The sequence below is a fragment of the Cannabis sativa genome, chromosome 8 (genome assembly GCF_029168945.1).
Source record: "Cannabis sativa cultivar Pink pepper isolate KNU-18-1 chromosome 8, ASM2916894v1, whole genome shotgun sequence".
In the NCBI taxonomy this organism is placed as follows: Eukaryota; Viridiplantae; Streptophyta; class Magnoliopsida; order Rosales; family Cannabaceae; genus Cannabis; species Cannabis sativa.
The window spans coordinates 40,835,182-40,857,721 of record NC_083608.1 but is presented as its reverse complement, the minus strand read 5'-3'; the positions used below and the strand labels follow the sequence as shown (position 1 = coordinate 40,857,721).

At 32.3% G+C, this 22,540-nt stretch overlaps 3 protein-coding genes across 5 annotated transcripts; 2 read left to right on the top strand and 1 right to left on the bottom strand.

Annotated features, from left to right (window-relative positions):
- The first annotated feature begins 5,108 nt into the window (after positions 1–5,108).
- On the top strand, positions 5,109–5,919 carry LOC115698726 (uncharacterized). The gene has a single exon (XM_030625872.2). The coding sequence runs from the start codon at positions 5,364–5,366 to the stop codon at positions 5,742–5,744; it is 381 nt and encodes a 126-aa protein (XP_030481732.2). The 5' UTR covers positions 5,109–5,363; the 3' UTR covers positions 5,745–5,919.
- A 3,037-nt stretch (positions 5,920–8,956) lies between these two features.
- LOC115699714 (NEDD8-activating enzyme E1 regulatory subunit AXR1) lies at positions 8,957–15,015 on the top strand. The gene is made up of 15 exons (XM_030627241.2): positions 8,957–9,154; positions 9,895–10,067; positions 10,139–10,302; positions 10,518–10,628; positions 10,885–10,964; positions 11,186–11,336; positions 11,427–11,520; positions 11,957–12,045; positions 12,454–12,527; positions 12,652–12,814; positions 13,371–13,456; positions 13,841–13,924; positions 14,023–14,203; positions 14,356–14,465; positions 14,558–15,015. Exons 1-14 carry the CDS (start codon positions 9,117–9,119, stop codon positions 14,437–14,439), a joined length of 1,572 nt encoding a protein of 523 aa, XP_030483101.2. The 5' UTR covers positions 8,957–9,116; the 3' UTR covers positions 14,440–14,465; positions 14,558–15,015.
- Positions 15,016–15,956: 941 nt separating this feature from the next.
- LOC115701141 (protein RRP6-like 3) lies at positions 15,957–21,212 on the bottom strand. 3 transcript variants are annotated; one of them, XM_061102957.1, is made up of 12 exons: positions 20,765–21,212; positions 20,394–20,638; positions 20,197–20,295; positions 19,798–19,881; positions 19,593–19,679; positions 19,260–19,380; positions 18,678–18,859; positions 18,552–18,590; positions 17,898–18,397; positions 17,329–17,809; positions 16,498–17,142; positions 15,957–16,319 (listed from the first exon to the last, which is right to left on the bottom strand). In XM_061102957.1, exons 1-12 carry the CDS (start codon positions 20,994–20,996, stop codon positions 16,209–16,211), a joined length of 2,826 nt encoding a protein of 941 aa, XP_060958940.1. In that variant the 5' UTR covers positions 20,997–21,212; the 3' UTR covers positions 15,957–16,208. The 3 variants fall into 3 exon arrangements, with proteins under 3 accessions (XP_060958940.1, XP_030484707.2, XP_030484706.2); XM_030628847.2 differs by having other exon boundaries at positions 15,957–16,310; positions 16,502–17,142; positions 20,765–21,211; XM_030628846.2 differs by having other exon boundaries at positions 15,957–16,281; positions 16,502–17,142; positions 20,765–21,208.
- Positions 21,213–22,540: the final 1,328 nt, after the last annotated feature.

Below are 22,540 nucleotides of genomic sequence, written 5' to 3'. Positions count from 1 at the left end.
TTAATAATGTTAACTATCTAGTATCCTTATTCCCACGAGCACAGATTGGTCATGTTCCTCGATCTGCTAATATTTATGCCCATACTTTGGCTAAGTTTGCTCTTACGGTGGATACTGATTGTACTTGGTTGGAGACTTTTCCATCTCCACTAATGACTCTTATGTAATTCTCCTGAATTAATATAATAGTCTTTTTCTCAAAAAAAAAAAAAAAACAATTATGAATACAAAAATATACGCGAGTCTTAATACCGCACCTCATTTGTTAGTCTATAGATAATCTACATCAGTCTTAATACCGAGCTTCATTACATCCCTAGTTTATTTTTTTAGTAACGAAGCTTTTAATCTTCGAAAAATTAGCTTTATTACTCAACATTACTATTATTCTCGTTAAAAAAAAAAAGAAATGACTTTGGGCAGTCCATTGCAATTTTAGCAACCATCCCTAATAATCAATTGGAGATGCACAGTAGAGAGCATGAAACTGGCCAGAGGGGATTATTATTCAAGGGAGAATTTTAGAAGTTTGACAAGTGGGCACGGTCAAGGGGCGCATAATACTGCTTTCCTCGTCCTTTGAATAGTCCATAAAAATCTGCTTCGTAAATAAACGGCCAGATTTGAATTTGATCACTGAGGATGCATTATCTACAGTACTATGCATGTATATAAGCACTTCACAGCAGAAACCAAACTTTGTTTTTGTTTTTTCAATACATTATTATCGGTTCAATGGTGCTTCAAAGTTTTGCTTTTTAGGCCATCTGATTCGAATAAAATATGGCCAAGATGGTCTACTTTTGACAAGACCTCTTATTACTTATGCTTTTATAGGTATAATTATTGTGGTGGGGCCATAACTATTAGGATTCCCCTCCTTTTCCTCAGACTTTTTGCATATTTTTTTTTTGTTTAATGAAACAAATTTTTGCTTTATTTATTACTTTTAGAATAAAATATTATAAGAAAAATTTTAACATTCTAATCTATTTTAGCATCGTATAAATGTACCTTAAAATTATTTAAAAAATATTGCAGTTGGTCATTAGAGTAGTGGTGTCTTTTTATAGGTGATGCTTCGTGATTATTTAGCAATATTTCTTAAAAGTTATTTTCTTAAATTATATGAGACTCGATATCTAATTACACCAATAACGGTATGACACCGAAGAGAGTGCTAGGCACCAGTGATACCTTTTAGCAATACTCTTATTTAAAATATTATGTAAGATTTTGACAACTTCAAAAAAGATTAATATATAAAAAATAGTGTTCAAACAGGTTGTTACACGTGTGACTCTTTTATTTTATATACATATAAAATGATCTGTTTAAGCACTTATTTCTATATTGTAAATTATTTTAAAATTTTCAAAATTTTACATAATATTTTAAATAATTATAACATACACGATAATAAAAAAATAGATATTGAAACTGTGAGGGGTGTATTGGTGCACCCTTCTTTGGGAAGTGCATCATAGAAGCTCCCAATATTATTGAGAATTGCTAAAAGGCACCACTAGTGCCTAGCATCCTCCTCAGTGTCATAATGCTATTGGTGTAATTAAGTATCGGGTCCTATATAACTTAAAAAATAGCTTTTAGTGAATATCGTTAATCAATCGTAGGGCACCACCTATAAAAGGTGTTAGGTACCATTGGTGCTCAATAACATTTTATTGATTGAACAATGATAATAATGTCAATATACTCCCTTAAAGGGATGTTTTGGCAGACCTCTATGTGTTTCGTAGTCTATTTTTTATGATTATGTACGTTATAATTATTTAAAATTATCTGTAAATTTTTAAAAATTCGAAATAGTTTACAGTGACAAAAGTAAAGTTCAAATAGTTATTTGCTACATATATAAGAAAATAGTCAGGCGTATAACAAAATATTTTAATTTTATTTTTGATATTGTAAATTAATTAAAATTTTATAAAAATTTATAGATAATCCTAAATAAATTTAACGTATACGATAATAAAAAAATATACTAAAAATCTCTTCAAGATGGCGAATTGGATAGATGTTAGAGCTGTAAATATAGGTCAGGATTTTTGATACGATACAAAATTGGTACGAGTCCGAGAGGTACAAGCAAAATCAAACACAAAAAAAGAAAATTTAACAATGCATGCTTGAAATAAATACATGTTCTAATTATATACCCCTCTCAAACACATTAAATAAAATATGCTACTTAATTAGTTTTAAAATTTTAATTTATTTTTTAATTTTTTTATCATTCAAAGTGGAACATGATATAGTTAGGGCTGCATACGGGTCGGGTTTTCAGGTGGTCGGGTTTAGGTTTTCGAATTTCAGGTGTTGAAAATGCACAACCGAACCTGATTTTCGAGTGGGTTGGGTATGTCAGGTTTCGGGTCGGATATCGCGAGTTTCACTTGGTCGGGTTCAGGTTTTATTGGACTGAGTTTGAATATTTCATTTTTGTGCTCAAATAAAATTTAATTTTTAAAAATACCATCATTTTTTTTTTTATTTTTAATATTTTTTGGGTCTTTTTTTTTTTATATAATTAACATATTTATGGGCCGGAATAGTGAATTTGGTTGGAACCTAATTTTAATTTTTAAGTAGGAATAATTACATAAGACACTATTTTTTGTAAAATATTTACATTTTTACGTTTAAATAATATATATATTTTTTTTTACATTTTTACGATTTTTCAAAAAATAACACGAAAACAACAAAAAATCAAGAAAATTACATAAAAGTAACATGAAAATAACATCAAAATAACAACAAAAAATAACATACAGATAATAAAAAATCAACAACAAATTAACAAGACTACAACATAAAAAGACCGTAGTTTCGGTAGATAAAATCAAAAAAATCGTAAAAATATTTAAAATTCTGTGAAGCCGTATTTTTGTAATTTTTTTGTTGTTTTTATGTTTTTGTGAAATAATCCCTTTTATGTTACTACTTTTTCCATGGTTTTCTCTTACTTATATATTGACTCACTCAATCATTCTACACTTCTTCCACCTTAATAATTTACCCAATAGCCAGATTTATATAATATTATAATTATTATATAAATATTAATTAAATAATCAATAATGTATATTTAAAAAATAAATTATAATATCATATAACATTAACAAGAGTCAAGAATGGAGAAGCATATCTTGACAGTCAAGTGAGCAATGAGCAGGCGGACACTAGCGGGGGCACGAGCGGACACGGGAGATCAAATTTCAAAAAAACGGAAGAGGGCAGAAGAGGCTTTAGATGTTAGGGATGAGGCTCACCGGATTGAGCCGACTGCTGGGATGAGACCCCGCTGAAGAAGAAGCAGCCACCATTGCTAGGAGTATTTTAAATTCTTCTAAGGTTATTTGGTCAAATGAATAGTGAGTAGTTATAGTGTACAATACATATTTTTAATTTTAAGTTTTAAATTTTAATAATTAATAGTATTATTTTTTAATGTAATAAAAAATTTTGTTCAGGTTACGGGTTAGAAACCGACTAAAAAAATATACATTTTTAAAACCCGAACCCGAAATATGTGTGGGGTATTTTTGGGTTGGACCCGACCCGACCATACAAGTTTTTAATTTTTTTAGTTTTTTTGGCAGCGAGTCGGGACAGGTGGTCGAGTTTTTTGGGTTTACGGGTCTAAATGTTTAGCCTTAACAATTTAATAGTTGCCAAAGTTTAGGGGGCAAAGTTGCTAAGGGCTTGATTGGTTTGGAATTTGAAAACAATTTTATGTTTTTAAAAACTTAAAATGTGGGGGTCCACATAAAAATACTTGATTGGTTTGGTGTTTTCAAAAACTAAATTTGAATATGATTTTGAGTTTTAAGTCAAAAAATGAAAACATCAATTTTATGTTTTCTATGTTTTCAAATCATTGAATTTAAAAACTCTTCAAATACTCTCTTACTTTTATATTTTGGGATTCCCAACCAATCACAAATCTAATTTTTTAAAACTCAAAAACACAAAATTACACTACAACCAATCACATTTTTAAAAATAATTTTTCACTTACAAAATTCAAATTTTTGTTTCCAAAACACTCTTTTAGAAAACACAATTTTCAAATCTCAAACCAATCAAACCCTAATTTACTAAGATACGTTATCATTCAAATGAAATAACGGGACAAAATCTAACAGAAGGACTAAATTTTTGTAAGTGTAAAAGTTTAGGAAATTCTTAACAAGCCGTACATTTTAAGAGTTAAAATCAGTATTGTCGAAAGTTCAAAATAAAATCACTAATTATTCAAAATGAAAAGAATCTAAGATCACCTAAAGCGACTCATCCCAAATGAATAATTATTATTATTTGGGTCAATTAATTAAAATTTTGCTGCAATTAATTCTTAGAAGAATAAGAAATGATGCGTCTATTGAAAAAAGAGATAATTACACAAGACATAATTTTTTTGTAAAAAAGTTGTATTTTAACGTTTAAAGAATTTTTTTTTTAATATTTTTATGATTTTTGATAGAAACAACACGAAAACAGCAAGAAAATTATATAAAAGTAACATAAAAATAACATCTATATAAAAAATAACATATAAAAAACAAAAAGTCAATAACAAATTAACAGGAGTACAATATTAAAAGACTATATTTTATATAAATAAAATTAAAAAAATCATAAAAATATTTAAATTCCATAAAATTGTATTCTAAAATAATGCATCCATACATAATATTCACACAAGAAAAGTAAAATAATGGTAATGCAATTTGGTGCATCTTAAAAAAACAGGGCGGGCGGGCTAAAAGTAAAAAAATCGTTTGGGAAGCGCCAAATTTGAGCAAGATTTTCGAGAGGAAGACAAAATAGAAGTGAATGGATAGGACGTAATCATAAACTACGCCACTGCACCAATCAACGTTCTACAAACATTAATCCAACGGTCTAGATTTTGCTACACATTCACATCATCGACAGAGAGGCAGACGTACGTGTAGTGTAGACCACGCTTTAATCCAAAAACATGCCTTACATACTGCCACGTGTCACTGTATTATTTTAAGTCTCTCGGCCCACCGGGCCCAAAATAAAAGGGCCGAATAACTAAATGGTTTAGAAACAAAGCCCTACTAGTTCTGAGTTCTGAAGAAGATCCCGCGCCCCACACACGCAATCCATGGTTTTGAAACCCTTGCTTCCCAATTTCTCCCTCCACATCTTCCCGCCTATACTTCCCTTCTTAAGAAACCCCCAAACCCCACTATCTTACCATCCCCTCTCTCTCTCTCTCTAACCCTAAGCCGTCTTCTTCTTCTTCTTTGTCTCTTTTTCTCTCTTTTTTTTCTGTAAAATTCAATATCATAGTCTTCGTCGTCATGAATCGTAGAACTCGTTCTCTTCACCGATCGTCCCCGAACCGGGCTGAGCCTTTTCTCAAGTACCTCAAGCCTGGTGCTCTCGCTCAAATAAGAGACTCGCGAATCAGTGCTAGATCGCACCGCTTTCTCTCAATTGCTCAGATCCGTTCATCTCCTCCTTCGTCGCCATCGTCAACGCCTGGTCAATCGACGGTCATCGCCATGGATGGATTTCCTTGCTTTTCCGGAAGGATGTTCGGACCTAGATGTCCTCAGAGGAAGAAGCTTGTTGCTTCTAAGTCGGTTTTGTTTCCGAGTCAGAATCCTTCTAGCCCCGTTCTTGATGCTGCTGATCCGATAATCGACGTTTTCAGTAGTAGTGATATTGCTGCACATTGAATGAACCTGTTGATGAAACTGTGAAGTTCTTAGTATTTTTTTTTTCTTTCTCTCTCTTCGATCCTTGTAGATTAATTTCTATCTGTACTTGATGTTACTTCTCCATCGCTAAATTTGGAAAATTTTCTTTGATAGAACTAAAATCAATAATAAAATCAGAGATTTACCTCATACAGATCTGTTGTGTTGAGAATTTCTTTTTATCGGTTACTAGCAATTTAGTTTCTGCCTTTAATGATGGAAAGCTAGAAATGCGCATATTCGTGTCCCAATTTGATTATCATAGTACAAAATCTGAATGCATTAAATTCCATGAACGTATGAAACAACTGGGTCACTGTTTGATTCTCTGACTGAATTCTTTGTTGCTTATCGTTGCAATGCAGCAATAGGCCATATCTTTAGTGACTTCTAATTCTCAAGGGGATCGGTATGATCTACAGTCCAAAAGATAATATCTTGGCAGCTGTGTAGTATGTTGAAAGAGATTCTTTGTTTGATTCCATATCGCAATAAGAACTATTACATATTATTCTGTGAATTGTTTCTTTAAGTAAGTATTGGCCGTGGTTCAGGCTCACTGAATTTCAGATTGATTCTACTAATACTAACACCTTACCAGCGAGTAAGGTTTCACTTTTGATGCTGTACACTACTACACTTGTTTGTTTTGCAGCTCCCTCTCGGGTTGTCTTGCCATTAGCAGGTAAATGTTTGTAAATGATTCTTATTGCGAGTGCCATGGTTACATACACGTGTATTGTATTGTGATGGTTATGATTATTGATATCGTTTAGTGTGGTGGTGCTTGTTCTATCCGTTTTTTGATGTTATGTGACTTGGAAGTATTTTATATGCTTTGTTAGTGATCACTCATAGTAGTTGTTAATTTTGCACCTTTGGCCAAATTGTTTTATGTTTGATTATGAGGGATATTTTTGTTAAGACGTTTTAGGTTTGATTATGAGGGATAGGTTTTGTAGGATATAACTAGGCTGTGTTTTCCTGGATATTTGGACTGCTGACTATATCAAACGAGTGTTGTCATTTTGGAAGCTATATGCTGCTATTCCAATGCAGACCCTGATTCAATAAATGGTGGTAGGTACTGTGGAAGGCCTTTCCAGTTTGCAAGCTTTTAGTGACGTTCTTTAGTTAGTTGGTACTAATGCCATGAACTACCACACTTTTTTAAAATAGAAGGAATTTTGCAGCTATTGAATAATCCTGTCAAAGCTCCTTGTGTTTTCTCAAGTCTTTGGTATATCGTGAGATGTTTTTAACCTTTGTGTTCTTACAATGGTATTCTTTCGCTTGAATTTGCATGCGTTGATGAATGCTTTAACCAATTGTGCCAATGCAATCTTTGTTTGTTCTGCTTTTGCCAATAGACCCAATACTTTGTGGAAGGACTTGCATTTAAAGCTGGAACTTCATTTCTGTTTAATCTCAGTGTGATGATAGCATCTTTCAGTTATGATTTTCTAATTATGTTGTGCTTCATTGTTGGTCATTGATTCTTTTTTAGAAAACATTGATGTGTTTTCTCTTTCAGCTTTTCTTTCCGGCAGCAGTTTGGATAACGCTCCAATCAAATTAGATCCTTTGATAATAAGCGGGCATAATTCCAGCTCAATGACAAAATTCCTAAAGCAGTTGGTTTGAAAAAAGTCCTACGTGTTTGGATGTTATAGAGGTTCGAAACGGAAGGTAAATGGTTTTTAAGATTTATGGACTTGAATGGAACAGTTTAAGAAGAAACAAATCATAAATAGCGATACATCAATGAACACGAACTTACTTTTGGGTGCTATAAGAGGTGATTATTGTATCAGTGACTGTCAATAGGCCTTAGAAATCTGCTTTTAAATTTTGGAAAATGTTGAAAGAGATCATCATACTAATAAAGTGGGTGTAATAGAACTTAACCCACATGTACTTCTATCAGTTGCTGTATTAGTTGTGGTGCTCATTACCACTAGTCTTGTTTAATATAAATGATGTGTTTTTAGTTTTTTCCATTTTGTAATCAATATTATTTGATTTTGGGATGTTGTGGACTTGTGGTGAGTTTTCCAATTTTAACAGTGAAATGACTACAACGGTGAAGCTCAGTCTATGTGCCGACATTTAAATACTAATTTGAGCATTAGTTATGGCTCAACTAAGGCATGTTGCCGATGAATAAAAGTTAAGCATGGAGTTCTTTTGTTTTCTTTTCTTTTTTTGGTCTTAAAATCAATTTCTAACAGGATGTGGACTTTTGATATACAATTATTTAAAGCCTAGTATAGTTACAATATGATAAGTTAACAATATCAAGGAGGAAAAGGAATGCAAACATACAACAAGTAATAGTATGAAATGGTTAATTAATATAGCCGTTTCATTCATCTTTGTAATTGCTATAGTTATTAGCATTTGTAATGGTCTGTAATAATGATGGTTATTAGTAACACTTACCTACCATCTTATAAGTAAATGAATCTAATACTTTTTGAAGAAAAGGACATAATAATGAGAAAAATTGAGTATTTTTGTTAAAATAAACGTAGACTCAAACGTATGTATAATTTTTTTCTGCTGCTTTGATTATTTATTTGCAAATTGCAATTGCATTATCTATACGACTAGTTACTATTCTAATGAATGCTTGCTTGTTCTTTGATGTTACCAAATTGTTCCATCAAGACAGTGCGCTATCTTTATCCATTTTTTTTTTTTTTGCTGAAATCTATCTTTGTCCAAAATTGCATTAAACAAATAATACAGTTTTTCTTTCATAGCTACAAAAACCAACTATGCGTTTCTGCTTAGATATTAAAAAATATCTGTGTTTCTAAATTAACCATGTTAGTATGTTACTACAAAGAGGGTCGATCACATCTCAAAATTGACAACATATTAAATTCATTTTTTTTTAGAAAACTATTATTTGTTTTTTATTTATTTATTTTTCTATAAAACGAACCTTTTCTCTTAATATGATTTAGATGAATTGATCTTTTATCATTGTTGTATATTAAAGTCTGATTATTATTACTGAAGAGTATTTAAAAAAATTGATTTATTCTTTCAAAAAACAAAATTTAGAATTTGTCTTATAAAAAAAAAATAAAAGTTTTTTTTTTTGAGTTTTTTTTTTTTTTTTTTTTTTTTGGGTATTTTGGTCAATTTTATTTTATATGTATATTGGTAGTTTACTAGTTTCACTTAAATCTGGTCTGGTCCAGAACGCTTGCACTACTATCGGCGTAGCCAAGAAGCGAAGTTTAGGAAAACCACGGAGACACACACTCACTCACACATTTATATATATAAAGTGACTGACCCAACGGAAGCACATCCCAAATCTTTACTTCAGAATCGGAAATGGTTGAACCCAAAACCAAGTACGATCGTCAGCTCAGGTGTGCTCCCTCTCTCTCTCTCTCTCTCTCTCTCTCTCTCTCTCTCTCTCTCTCAGAATTTAACTAATTTTCCCCAACTCCATAGCATCTTTTAACTCCAAATTCTGCTCTTAAGCTTCATGTATTTAGCGATGTATTTTTTGAGCGTGTATTAGCATTTTTCTTCCTATTTTTGACTGGGCTTTGCGTACTTCCTCTTTCTCTCCAAGAATTTCATATTTTTTATTTTTTAATATTTCCGGGAATTTGAAGTTTTGTCTTGAAATTTTGAGTCCGAAGCAAATTTCATTGCCTGTTAGGGTTTTCCTGTTGACGTTTAGAGGAATCTTAAGTTTGAGTTTTCCCTAGAACTAGGTAGTATAAGGAGGACACTAATTTGTTTTACTTAAACTTCCTGCGTCATCTGGATTTTTCATGTTAGGGGTGGACTGAGAAGAACGATTAAGCAAGCATTTGTATGTATTGTGCTTGCTTTGTTAGTGTGTGTATTTTACAGCTGTAGGAATAGATATTGATATCTTTATAATTGGGTAACTGTGTCACTAACATCTTATCTCGAGTTAGATTTTGTGTTTGACTGAGTTAGTACTTAGTATTACGTATATCTGATCGTAAGCTCTAGATGTGGTATTTTATGTATATACTGCAATGTGTGATACGCTTGGTTTTTCTTAAGCAAAATGAGATTTCTATATCTTTTGCCGTTATGTAAATTTTCCATCTAAAATTGAAAATTGCAGAATATGGGGTGAACAGGGGCAGACTGCTCTTGAGAAAGCCAGTATATGTCTGCTTAATTGTGGCCCCACGGGCTCTGAAACACTAAAAAATCTTGTCCTTGGTGGGGTTGGTAGCATCACTGTAGTGGATGGTTCTAAGGTTGAAGTTGGTGACCTTGGAAATAACTTTATGGGTATGTATTTCATGGTGTCGTTGCATTTGGTTACTGTTGAGTTTGTCCTCATTTTAGTTGGGTCTTGTTAGTTGATGAATCGTGCGTTGGACAATCAAAGGCAAAAAGTGTGTGTGCATTTCTTCAAGAGCTTAATGATGCTGTTAAGGCCAAGTTCATAGAAGAGTATCCGGAGGCGCTAATTGAGACAAATCCATCTTTTTTTTCTCAGTTCACCTTGGTTGTGGCCACTCAGGTATGGAGTGATGTTTTTTATTTTTACATGCTATTAATAGTGAGTACATATATCTGAAATAGAGCCAAGCTTATCTCTAAGAATATACATTTTTTTTATATCTCACTCACTGTGTCTCAGTGCTCATGTAGGATGCTTATTCAAATTGTGGTTTCAAATTGTTAAATTTCTAATCATTAGTGTGTTTTACGGAGTTTCTTTTACTTTACATTCAGCTAGTGGAGGATTCGATGATAAAGCTTGATAGAATTTGTCGGGAGGCAAATGTAATGTTGGTTTTTGCTCGCTCCTATGGCCTAACGGGGTTAGTTCGAATTAGTGTGAAGGTAATTTGTACAGTTATATTTTAGGTTGTTCTGTATTTTGCTGTTGTAACAAGTGAATTGAAACACTTTTTCTATAATCACACTCAGTGCCACAGAACATGGCAATGACATAACAAGGTTTATCTAGAGCTTTGTTGTCATTGATGTTTTCTAGATTTAATGATTAAAAGGAAAATATTACTTGATGTTGAAATGAGCATACCAAGTTTTAAGTATAATGAAATGCAATCTTTAATGTTTGTTATGTTGCTGGCAGGAGCATACTATTATTGAATCTAAGCCTGATCATTTTCTAGATGACCTTCGGTTAAATAACCCATGGCCTGAGCTTAAGAGGTATGGCTTGAGCTTGACATTTTAGGGTGGGGTGGGGATTGGCTCTTTAATTTTTGTTTCTTTTGATGGCCAAAACAATAATTTCCAAGTGATCCCTATTTGTTGCTTTTTGGGCCTATATCTTGTACATGGAAGTATGCATTACATTTTTTAGTTACATACATTTATAATTGCAATTTATTCCTTGTTTTAGATACTGACTGCAAATTTACTTATACTAGGTTTGCAGAATCCATTGATCTAGATGTGTTGGATCCTGTTGTTCACAAACACATACCGTATGTAGTCATTCTCGTGAAAATGGCACTAGAGTGGGCCAATAAGCATGGCGGTTCTCTTCCTTCAACCAGAGAAGAGAAAAAAGAATTCAAGGTTTAACTGCTTGATTTATACATTCTGTTACTTGGCGCTCTTTTAATTGCTTCACAGTATGTAATTTATTTCAGCTACCAAATGTTTTAGGAGCTTCTCAAAGCTAAAATGACTGCAGCAGATGAAGATAACTACAAGGAGGCTATCGAGGCCTCCTTTAAAGTTTTTGCTCCGCGAGGAATTAGTGAGTTTTAATTTTTGATCCTGATTGTCATTTTTAGTCTAATTTACATATAAACTCGTTTCATATGTCATGCTGGGTAATAATATTGCACTCCATGAGGATATGATTAGGAAAATGTATATTAGCATAGTATGGAATTCCATATGCCGTTAATTATATACAATACGAAATTAGAGGTTAAAAAGCATATGCTTATTCATTATTTAACTTACAAGGTCCAAACTTATTTTTCTTTTTCCTTATTTTTTTTTTTCAAAAAAGCATGACGAGGGTCTTCTCCACTTTTTGTTCCTAGGTTTCTTCATGTTTCTCAAGTTGTTATGTGGACCTGGAAAACATTTTCTTGATTTTTCATTTCTAATTTGTCGACCACAATAAGTTATAATCCAAAACCAATTTTGTTAATTAGGTGGCTAAATTTACTTTTACATCCCAGGTTCAGATTTACGACAGATAATTGATGATAAGTCTGCTGAAGTTAATATTAATTCGTCAGACTTTTGGGTAATGGTGGCAGCATTGAAGGTTGGTTAAACTAATATTTTGTGTGACATCCTTCAGTTGTGTGCTTCACATTTAGTGTGATAAAATTCAAGCAGTGCATGATTATTTCTTGTTTATTCACTACTTAATACTAGTTTCAAGACTTCACTGTGATCCTCCCCTCTTATATTTCCCTTCTCTCTTTTCCTTGGTGCTATTGTTATTATAATTTTTTCTTGAATCACCTCGTTGATGGAATTCTTAATAAGTCTTTATTCTGCAAAAGGCAGGGCTTGGGTTTTGAAATAGTTGTAATTATCTTTGTATCTAGGGCCCGACAAAGTTGATTTTTTTATTTAAAGTCCTAAAAGTTTATTAATTATCTTTTTGTATCTCTTATGGGACTCTTAAAGTTATGAGATTTGAAGTGTCTTTTATTTCTTTTCTCAGGAATTCATAAAAAATGAAGGTGGTGGTGAGGCTCCCCTGGAGGGATCAATACCAGATATGACATCCTCAACTGAGTTAGTTGCCTAAATTATCTCCAATCTATATACTTCATATTTTGATGCTATTCCATCTCTCTACTTGAGTATTATTGGATATGATACACTGTACATTAACTAAACCTGAATTAAATCTGTGCAGATGTTATGTGAATTTACAGAATATCTACCTAGCTAAGGCTGAGGCTGATTTTCTTGCTATTGAGCAACGGGTTAGGAATATTCTGAAGAAAATTGGTAAAGATCCTAGTAGTATCTCAAAGGCAATAATAAAGAGCTTTTGTAAGAATTCAAGAAAACTAAGAGTAAGTAAATGATCTCACTTCATCATCTACTCAACATTTATTTCATAATTTGCACTGCAAACGGACACTATTAAGGATGAAGGTTATAGACCTACCTCGAAGTTTCTACTGGTGCTAACCTTTTGAGGAAAGTCTAGACATCTTTAAGTTTTTTACTAACCTATTGAGGGCTCCTACGCTATTCTGGAAATAATTTTAAAAAAGAAGCTTAAACAGAATTTTGATATATTCGCTGTTATATTGGAAATGATAGTTTCCACTGTATATTTATCTGCTTTGGCTGTTGAATTATTTATCTAACTGCAATGATTTGACATGATATACAGAAGTTGTTGAGCTATTGAAAATAGTCTAGATCCAGTTTCTCTTGTGCAGGGAAATAAATAGAATGTTTCTTAATTCCAATTTATACTTGGTATCTGTCTTTCCAAAGTTGTCACTTGTAGACCATATCATCATATTAGGAAACTTGACGTAGTAGTGTATCTAGTGTATTATTTGGTATATCATATACATATAGGTATAGAATTATTATGTACTAATTATTACCTTGTAGATCTGTAGGTATCGCCTTATTGAAGATGAATTTAATTCTCCATTATTGTCAGAATTACAGAAGTATATAACAGATGAAGATTACAGGTGAATTTTACTTGTTAAGCTTTTGTCACGTAATGTTCTGTCACAGTGCCTTGTACTCCAATGATAGATTTTAAACTATAGGATTATTGAGATGATAGTGATTTTGTTGTATTTGAGTTGTCTTTGGTAGGAATTGAATTATAGATATTTAAATGTTTTACAAGATGGTAGCTTGGTAGGAGTAATATGGCTAAACTTCTTTATTATGATCTTCTGTACCAGCCGTGCTGATTTTGTTTGATATTTTGACGAGCTTATTTCTAACGTGTACCTCAGTTTACCCTCAATCCAAATGGGAGAAAGGAAAAAGAATTATAACAAAAGAATGCAGCCGAACAATTATCTTGCTTGTAACTGTCTGTTTCCTGTTTATACCTCTGGCAGTGTTGCAGTAGGATTCTACATTCTGCTTAGAGCTGTTGATAGGTTTGCTGCCAATTATAACAGTTTTCCTGGACAGTTTGATGGGTAATGGTCAACGCCTGTGAACTCTTTTTCTCCTTACAAATTAATGTTATAGCTCATGACATATGCTTTGCATGCTCAAAGTGGTAATTTTCCTGCAGTGCCATGGATGAGGACATATCTCGATTGAAGACTACTGCTGTTGGCTTACTTGGTGACTTGGGTGTCAATGGATCAACCTTAACTGAGGACCTTATTAGTGAGATATGTCGATATGGTGCTGCAGAGCTACATGTTGTTGCTGCTTTCGTTGGAGGAATCGCATCACAAGAAGTGATTAAGGTTTTGTTTTCTAGATCTCACACTTAGATTTGCATGTTCCTGAGAAGGGTTTTTGGGTTTTCTCACAATCTCTCATTTTGTTTTGTGGGTGGGGTGCTGTTCCTCAAATACATCATTGTAATTAATGTTTTTTTTCCTCACTGTCGAGACAGCTCATAACAAGACAGTTTGTACCCATGTGTGGAACTTTTATTTTCAATGGCATCGATCACAAATCTCAACTGTTGCTACTTTAGTGGAAACAAGCTAGAGCCTAGAACTGGTCAGTTCTTACCGTTTAATCTTTGACATAATAACAATGAAGTGCTGGGACCAATGCTGATGTTGGTGCTGTCTTTTGATTTTCGCCCACAGATATCTTCAGGAGACTTGAGCTTTTCAAAGGCTTGGATTGGTGGAAGTTCACAGCTTTTTTGCCATCTTATTTGGGGGCTAAGTAAAGCTTTCTTACCTCATGCTGTTGTTGCAGGAATAAGACAATAACTTGATAAATTTTATCAAGATATTGAATTCTTTTGTGACTTCTTTATTGTGAAAGTTAGGGGGAGAGAGTTCTGAGGTAGGTTGGACGGCTTCTTAGGAACTTATTTTTTTTTTTTTTTATAAAAAAGTAACATTTAGAAAGTTTGGTACACCAGAGAATCAATCAAAAAAAGAAGAAGATTTTGTGTATCAATTTTGATGGCAGGTGTTGAATATTTTTGAACGGATTTCAACGACATGAAAGAGGGGTAGAAGTAATCTTGTTTTGAATTATTACTACTGCTTATTTTGACTCAAAACTATACCAAAATGACGTTTCTAATTGTTCATGATCCATTGTGGTAAACTTTTGGTTATCTTTTATTATTTAAATATCCGTTAATTGTTGAGACTTGCAGATAAATTATCTGTTCCAATTTAACATTTTTCTCTTCATTTAATTTAATCTAATTAATAATTAAATTTAGAAAATTATTATATCTAATTAGATTTCAAAATTTTATTCAATTCAATTATGACTTTGATCGGTTCTTTAATTGAATATTTAATTATAAATTTAATTTTTTATATTAACATCAAATATTAAAATAAATACATAAAAATTAAATATCATCTTTTAGTTAACTCTAAAAATATAATTGTTGTGTAATTTAATTAAAATATGAAATAAGTAAAATAACAGTATTATCAAGTAATACAATAGAACAAAACATTATGAAAACAAATCTAGAAAACAACTAAATGTTACAAATTCAACGCAAAAAAAAAAAATTACTAAAAATATAATTAAAATATATATTTTTTTATTTTTTTTTGAACAAATATACTTCTTATCATACATAAATAATTTTTTCAATATATATAAATATAATTAAATTGGATTGATTTTGAATTAAAATTTAATTTTAAGAACGACATTTAATAATCGATTCAATCCAATTAGAATTTAACTGTAATTGAATATCTATTTTTTTGTAATTGAATTAGATTGATTTGGTTCAATTAATTAGATATTGTCCACCCATTACCAGTGACTGGGTTTTTAATTAGTCAATTTTCATTTACAAGCAGCTTCTAACCCATGCAAATGCACATGATAATTTGAGAAGCTAATAAAGCAGTTTAATCACAGCCGGTAGTGAATGAGTTGTTTTTGTAGTAGAAACCACCAATATTTATCTATAATAAAGAATATCAGTAGCAGAATCCATCGTTATAATATGAATGATTTGTCATTTGCATTTTTGAAGCCACGCCAAGATAATATAGATAATCGGTAAATGACGAGAAACTTGTTATAAACTAAGAAAACGTGTAATTACGATCATGAACAAAATTTTCACCGTAGGGGAATGTCAAACATGATAAACTAAACTGTAGCCCAAAACTGGAGTTTCTCATTTTTCATTTGGAAAATAAATAAGGTGAGAATGAAAAGCAAAAACGTGTTGTTCATATTTCTCTGTTTGGTCACGAAAACACAAGTTTTATAACAGGTTTTGCTCCATGCCATTTGAGCTCATCAAGTCTTGGTACTGTCAGATGCTGTGTTCGAAGGATTGTAGACGCTGAATTCTCCGAAGCCCCTCCTACCACTGAAAAACGAAGGGCTCATAATTAACCCCTTGGGACACACAAACAAACATTTAGCAACTATAACATACTTGTAGATACAACTGTCACAGGAATAAAATTTGGATGAAAACCAAGAAGCAACATAATAAAGGTGTACATGGACATGCTGCATAGTGCATACGAATATGGAAAAGGATAAGTTACTAATTTATGCTACTATAATCATTAAGGTAGTTGTACCTGTGCATAATATCCCAGCCAGCAGGTAAGAAACGAGGGTGAACAGCTTCCACAAATACTTGTCTCCATTTTTGACAAAACTGACTGATACCTTCATCCCCCTCATTTTCTAGTATATAATCTACAACTTGTTTCCCATGAGGTCCATGTCCTAATAAAGACAACTTCGAGTTATGTTTAGAACGTGCACTTCCATCACTTTTCGAAGGGCAGTAGTCAACTTTTCCATTTGGTAAACTTTTATTCGCGCAATCATCATCACCCTTTACACAACTGACGTTGTTTGCATCAGAAATTATGTATGTGTTTGAGTTTGAGCTCTTCTCAGCAATGGTTGGGGAATTTCCGTCAGTTCCCAAATCAGAGTATGAAGAGTTGCAATGTATAGCAACATCCTTTACCAGAGAAAAATCACATTCTTCTTTAGTATCAGAGGAATTTGAAATATTAACTTCTGTTGTCATGCTACTGGAGCTATTTTCATGCTCTATATCTGTTACGGAGCTGTTTTGGGCATGGTTAAAAGAAATTCCTTTCTTTTTATTAAGTCGTCTTCTCTCATAAGGATTCATGCCAACTAACAGAGCTTTTTCCAAATCATCCTGAGAAATATCTCTTCCTCCGTAATAGCTCATAACAACCTGCAAAGAGTTTACAAAATAAATTGTCTAAGATAGATGATCAGAAAAATAATAATAATAATAAGCAGCTTGAACCCTCAATTAACAGGCAAAACTTCTAGGGAAATCGGGCAACATGAAACGATTTGCAATCAGAGATATATTAAGCACAATTGAAATATTCAATTTATAAAAGTTTAGCAGTACCCCTGTCAGTTCTTCACGGCGCTCAGATGGCATCCTAGGTCCATGCCGCAAAAGAGCCATCGCAGCTGTTCGTAACTGTAAGGGAGAAACACCGGCCTCTTCCAATGACTCGCATTTAAGTTGGTGTTCTTTTGAATCAACCACTTTACGAACAAAAAGTGGAACTCCATATTCTTTAGCAACTACCTTTTTATACTTTTCAGCAGTTGCATGAGCAACTTCATGGCAGTCCACACAAAGTAGGACAATATCATGAGAACGGTGACTTTTCAGATGCTCAGGAAAATGCATTCTGTAACATGAGGGAATAATACGATAGCGTAAATAGTGATTTCTTTCACCACAGCCTACACATATGTTCTTTTTACTTTGTATATAAAAGTCATTATCTTCATCTTCTGGACGACCCTTGGGTTCAAAAAGAAGCATAATGGCAGGAGGATTTTCATCGACCATCTTTGCTAAATCCCGACGAAGATACCTGAAGGAATATGAATGTCTTGTTATCATGCAAAAAAAAACATTTTTGAGAGGAAATTTGAAAGAGAAGGCTAGTAGTGTTCACAAACCATTCAAGCTTCTTCTGATCACAGTAACAAAGCAGCCGTCCATCGTTTGCATAAATCCTACAATTATGATAAACTGGAGCTTTGCAAGAAAACTTTTGAACAAATAATGCTCGAGAAGCCTTCCGAGTAAATTGCTTTGAGTTTTTGACCGTTTTTTGTTTGGAAACTAATGGCAATTTCAAATTACAACTAACCAACAAGGCATAATTGAATATTGATAGCGGACAGCTCCCATGTGAACCTAAGCACTTTTGAAGAATTGTTGGAAAAATGTCAGGGTAGGCTATCTTGTCTTGGAGTAGATCACAAAGATTTTCTAAATGGCTGTAAACAACAGGGGATGGAGATGGGTGGAGAGAAGTGAAACTTGAATCTGCGTTAATATCAGCTTCGCCAATAGCTTTACATATATCCTTTGAACTAGTAGGAATATTATCAGCAAGAGCAATGATAGCTTGATCCGATAATACATATCTCAAGCTCTCATCATGAACACGGGCCTGGAAATTGGTAGAATACATGTCTGCTCAATATATAGAATTTACTCCAATTGTGTATAAACATATGCATTATAATATTTTGTTCCAGTGGAGCTCTTTTTTTTTTTATCAGGATAGTAATATCATTTGTAGCTAAACTTATAAAAATGATTACCATTAAATCTCTCCATGCACACAATCGCCTCACCACATCCTGAAATCCATACAAAACATTGCTGCATTACAAAACTGGATGAGATGATACTGACAATTAATATTTATATTTGCACAAGGAAGCCACCTGAAATCCACCAGATACTATTGAGTTGCCTCGACCATTCAGACGGCGGGAAAATATTGACAAAGCAGCAGATTCCCCAGGAGATGCTTCATTTTCTTTTGAGAATAGTTGCATACACATTGTGTTTGAACGTCGACTAGCCTCAAGAACAAAATGGAATTTGTCATCGGTGGAAGTTTTCTCTGATACATTAATATATTTAGTATTCCAATTCTATGAGGAACCATACATGCAGGTTTCAAAAAGGTTTTCAATAGATTAGCTAAGCATGTGACCCAATCAATAATATGTGTGCTGAATTTTCATTGTTCATCAAGAATGAAAAATTATCTAAGCTGATATCATGCAAATCTCTCATATTAAGTACAGTCTATGTCAACTAGAATTTTCCTCTTTGAGAGAAAAAATAAAAAGCGAATGCATACTACTCAAGCACATAGAACGTACCACTATATTAGTCTTGTTCAACAGCCATAATAATAATTGGAAATATAACTACATGTTAAATTGTTACTCTTTCCCCAACTACTTTAAAAAAAACAGGAGTCGAAACTAGTTACAAAAGAAATGTTGAGGTCATACCATTTTTCTGTTGTTCCAGTTCAGCAATTAGACAATTCGCAATATATAATAGATAGTGTGCATCAGTTCGAGCATATTGCACCATTTCCATTGACAATGGGCGTTGCCTCCAGTCTTCACGCTATGATACAATAAAACAATGGTTAAGCAGTGAGTTTAGGTATTCTGGAGTTGCTACACCTTGCGTACCAAAATGTCAACCAATAATTTAAATTTACTCCCTTGATTCACCTGTGAAGACATAAATTCAAGAAAAAAGAAATTTACAAGATTGAAAGTATCATTATGAAAGGCTAACAAGGAGCAAAACAAACAACATAAATAGGGCCACACCTGTAACAATTTGTTTGTAATTACACCACAGTATGACTCCAGTAGGTAGGCTAGTGACTTCTGTGGTTTTGACAGCACCTCACATGCCTGAGAACAATAACATGAAGAATTCATAAATATTTTATTTGCATATGTGTATTTGTATAAATAATGAAGTAGGTAGATGGTAAATAAATTTAGACAAGTCTCAAAATTTTGAACTAACCTTGGCTGTGTCAAATAAATTAACAACATATATGTGAAAGTCTCTTTGTAGCCAAAGAACATCATTATCTGCACCATGAAACACCTACATCACAACAACTTAAATTAACAACCGTAACATCTAAATGCCCCTTAAGGAAAAGAATCACATGAAGGAATTATAGAAGAGGAATGCAAGGAAGACAAAATGAATCACCCCTTCTAACTAATTGTAAGAAAAATTTCTTAAAATGTGTCCCAAATGGCATGAATAAGAAATAGAAGTACTTTCCTGATCACCATTCCCATTAAAATTCACTACTGATCAGATTGTAAATATGATCCAGAGCAAGATATAAAAGAGTAGTGAGCTCACTCCTCGAATTCTTGAGTAAATTGTTCAATTTTAACTGAAAAATACCTTACAAATGCTAGGATTAGCAAACACCGGGCGAAGAAGTCCCATGAAATCATGAAGAGCAATAGTGTCTATCAAATAATCTTCTTTCAGAGTAGATACCTAGTCAATTTCAAACCAAAAAAAATTACAACATAAAAACAAAAAACAAATTTGCAATGAAACTTGAGCATTTAACAAACAATGAATATTCCATTCACCTGAACCAAAGCTGTAAAGCCTAGAAAGGACCGTAAGCTGTGCTGCTCAGTATCAACACCAAAGACTTTCTCTTTACTCAATACGGTCACAAGCTCCTTCAACTCCAACTCAGTATCAACCCAAATGTATGACTCATTCATCTTCATATCAACATTCTTACCAACTAACTGTAATCCTTCAAGTCTTGGATATTCCAGTAAGCTGGTTATCTCAGCCTCATATGGATGCAAATTCAAACTTTTTTCTGTTTAAAAACCTCACAAACATTACAAGAAAACTCATTTCTCCTGCACTACTCTTGAGCCTTAACCGTCTACTTCATAAAGAAAACATTAAAAATAGAAAAAAAAAAAAAAAAAAAAGGATGTACCACTGGTAGTAGAATCAGTTGTGATCTTGAAATGCTTGAATAAAGAATATGAATTATCAGCTAAAACACGCTTGAACGAGAACTGTGGCTTGTGGTCAGCTTGTAAATAACATGAACTTCGGGGGCACTTTAATGTCCGACGCCTTCGATACTCTGCTATGATTAAGATTGAGAGTGCTGAGACTGAAACGATGGAAAGCAACACCTTGAGTTTTCCTCCTAACCTGTCCATTTTCGGTGAGGTCTTAGGTTTCTTCAGTGAACTCGGTAATGGCGGACGGCGGACGGTGGACGGCGGAAGCGAAGGCCAGCGGGCAAGTGTTTGATAGAAACGACTTGACCGACGGAACAAATGGGCATAAAATCTCCTTCATGGCCGAATTCACTAAGGAAAGCCCGTGGAATTGATTTTTGGGGGGTTTTTACAAAAATACTGAATTTTGGACAAAAATTTACAAATTTACTGTCATATAGATATTGTTTTTATAAAAGTACTGCTTTTTATAAAAGAACCATAAAACAACAAAACAAAACAATTAAAACAATAGTAGAATAACTACAAAATAACTGTGAAAACTTAACACACAGTATAAAACTTACACAGTATTTTTGAAAATAAAATATAATATTTTTTTAAAATAATTCCGCCTCACAGTAAAAATATAAAAAAATTAGAAATTTTAATATGTGTTGTAATCCCTTAATTTTTTTGCCATTTTATTTCAATTTAATGAAATAAAAAAGTCTTTTCCAATTTTATCATTTATCAAATTTAATTATTTAAATACTAACTTTTATTTTAATAATTATAAAATAATTATCAAATAAAAATACAATTTAAATATATTTACTAATTAAACTAACAAAATATCTTAATTAACAAATAAATTATTATTTCTCTTTTCTTCTCAAATTTACCCAAATTAAATAAAAATCCGTAAACAAAACATAACTTATTTTCAAATTGTAATTAACTTGTTAAATCAATTAATTGAGTCTATAAGAAAATATTATCCCAAATAATGTGAGAACCATGATGTTAGTTTTTAGGGTCCATATCAAAGTCAAACAAAAAATTAGATTATTGGTTTTTTTAAAAAATATTTATTGAATCCGATATGAACCTTAAACCCTCAATCTCAAGACAATATATCATAAATTAAATCTAACTACTTGGAGTGAAGATTTTACCTCTTGATGCCTATCAATGATCCTTATATCTTTTGGTATAATTGTTCGATCATCCAATCCAAAGCTATATGAGCTTGATGAACTAGATCTTCCAGATCAGCCTCAACACTTAGGATAAGAATGGAGTTATAAATTTAATGAAATGGATAAATTTTTTTTATTAGAGTGTATTCTCAACTTATAAGACACTGTAATGAAGATTAGGAAAAATGCCAATTCTCTATAAAGAAAGATAGTTGCTTGAGAGAGAGAGAGAGAGAGAGAGAGAGAGAGAGAGAGAGAGAGAGACTTTTCACTTTCTTATTTTTCAATCCCAAAATTGTATCTCTCAGTGTTACATACTTTCACTATTATGTAAATCATTATATATATAATAATTAAAATCTTTTTAATCCTATAAAATAAAAAGATAATATTATTTTAATTAAAATTCAAAATGAATATCATATATTTGAATAACATAATTCAATTATATCATTTTATTTTATATTATCTTTTAATTTAAATAATGAAAAAATAATTATCATTTATTTTAATTTATCTTATTAAATAAAATAATTAAAATAAATTAATTGAGCGGCCAAA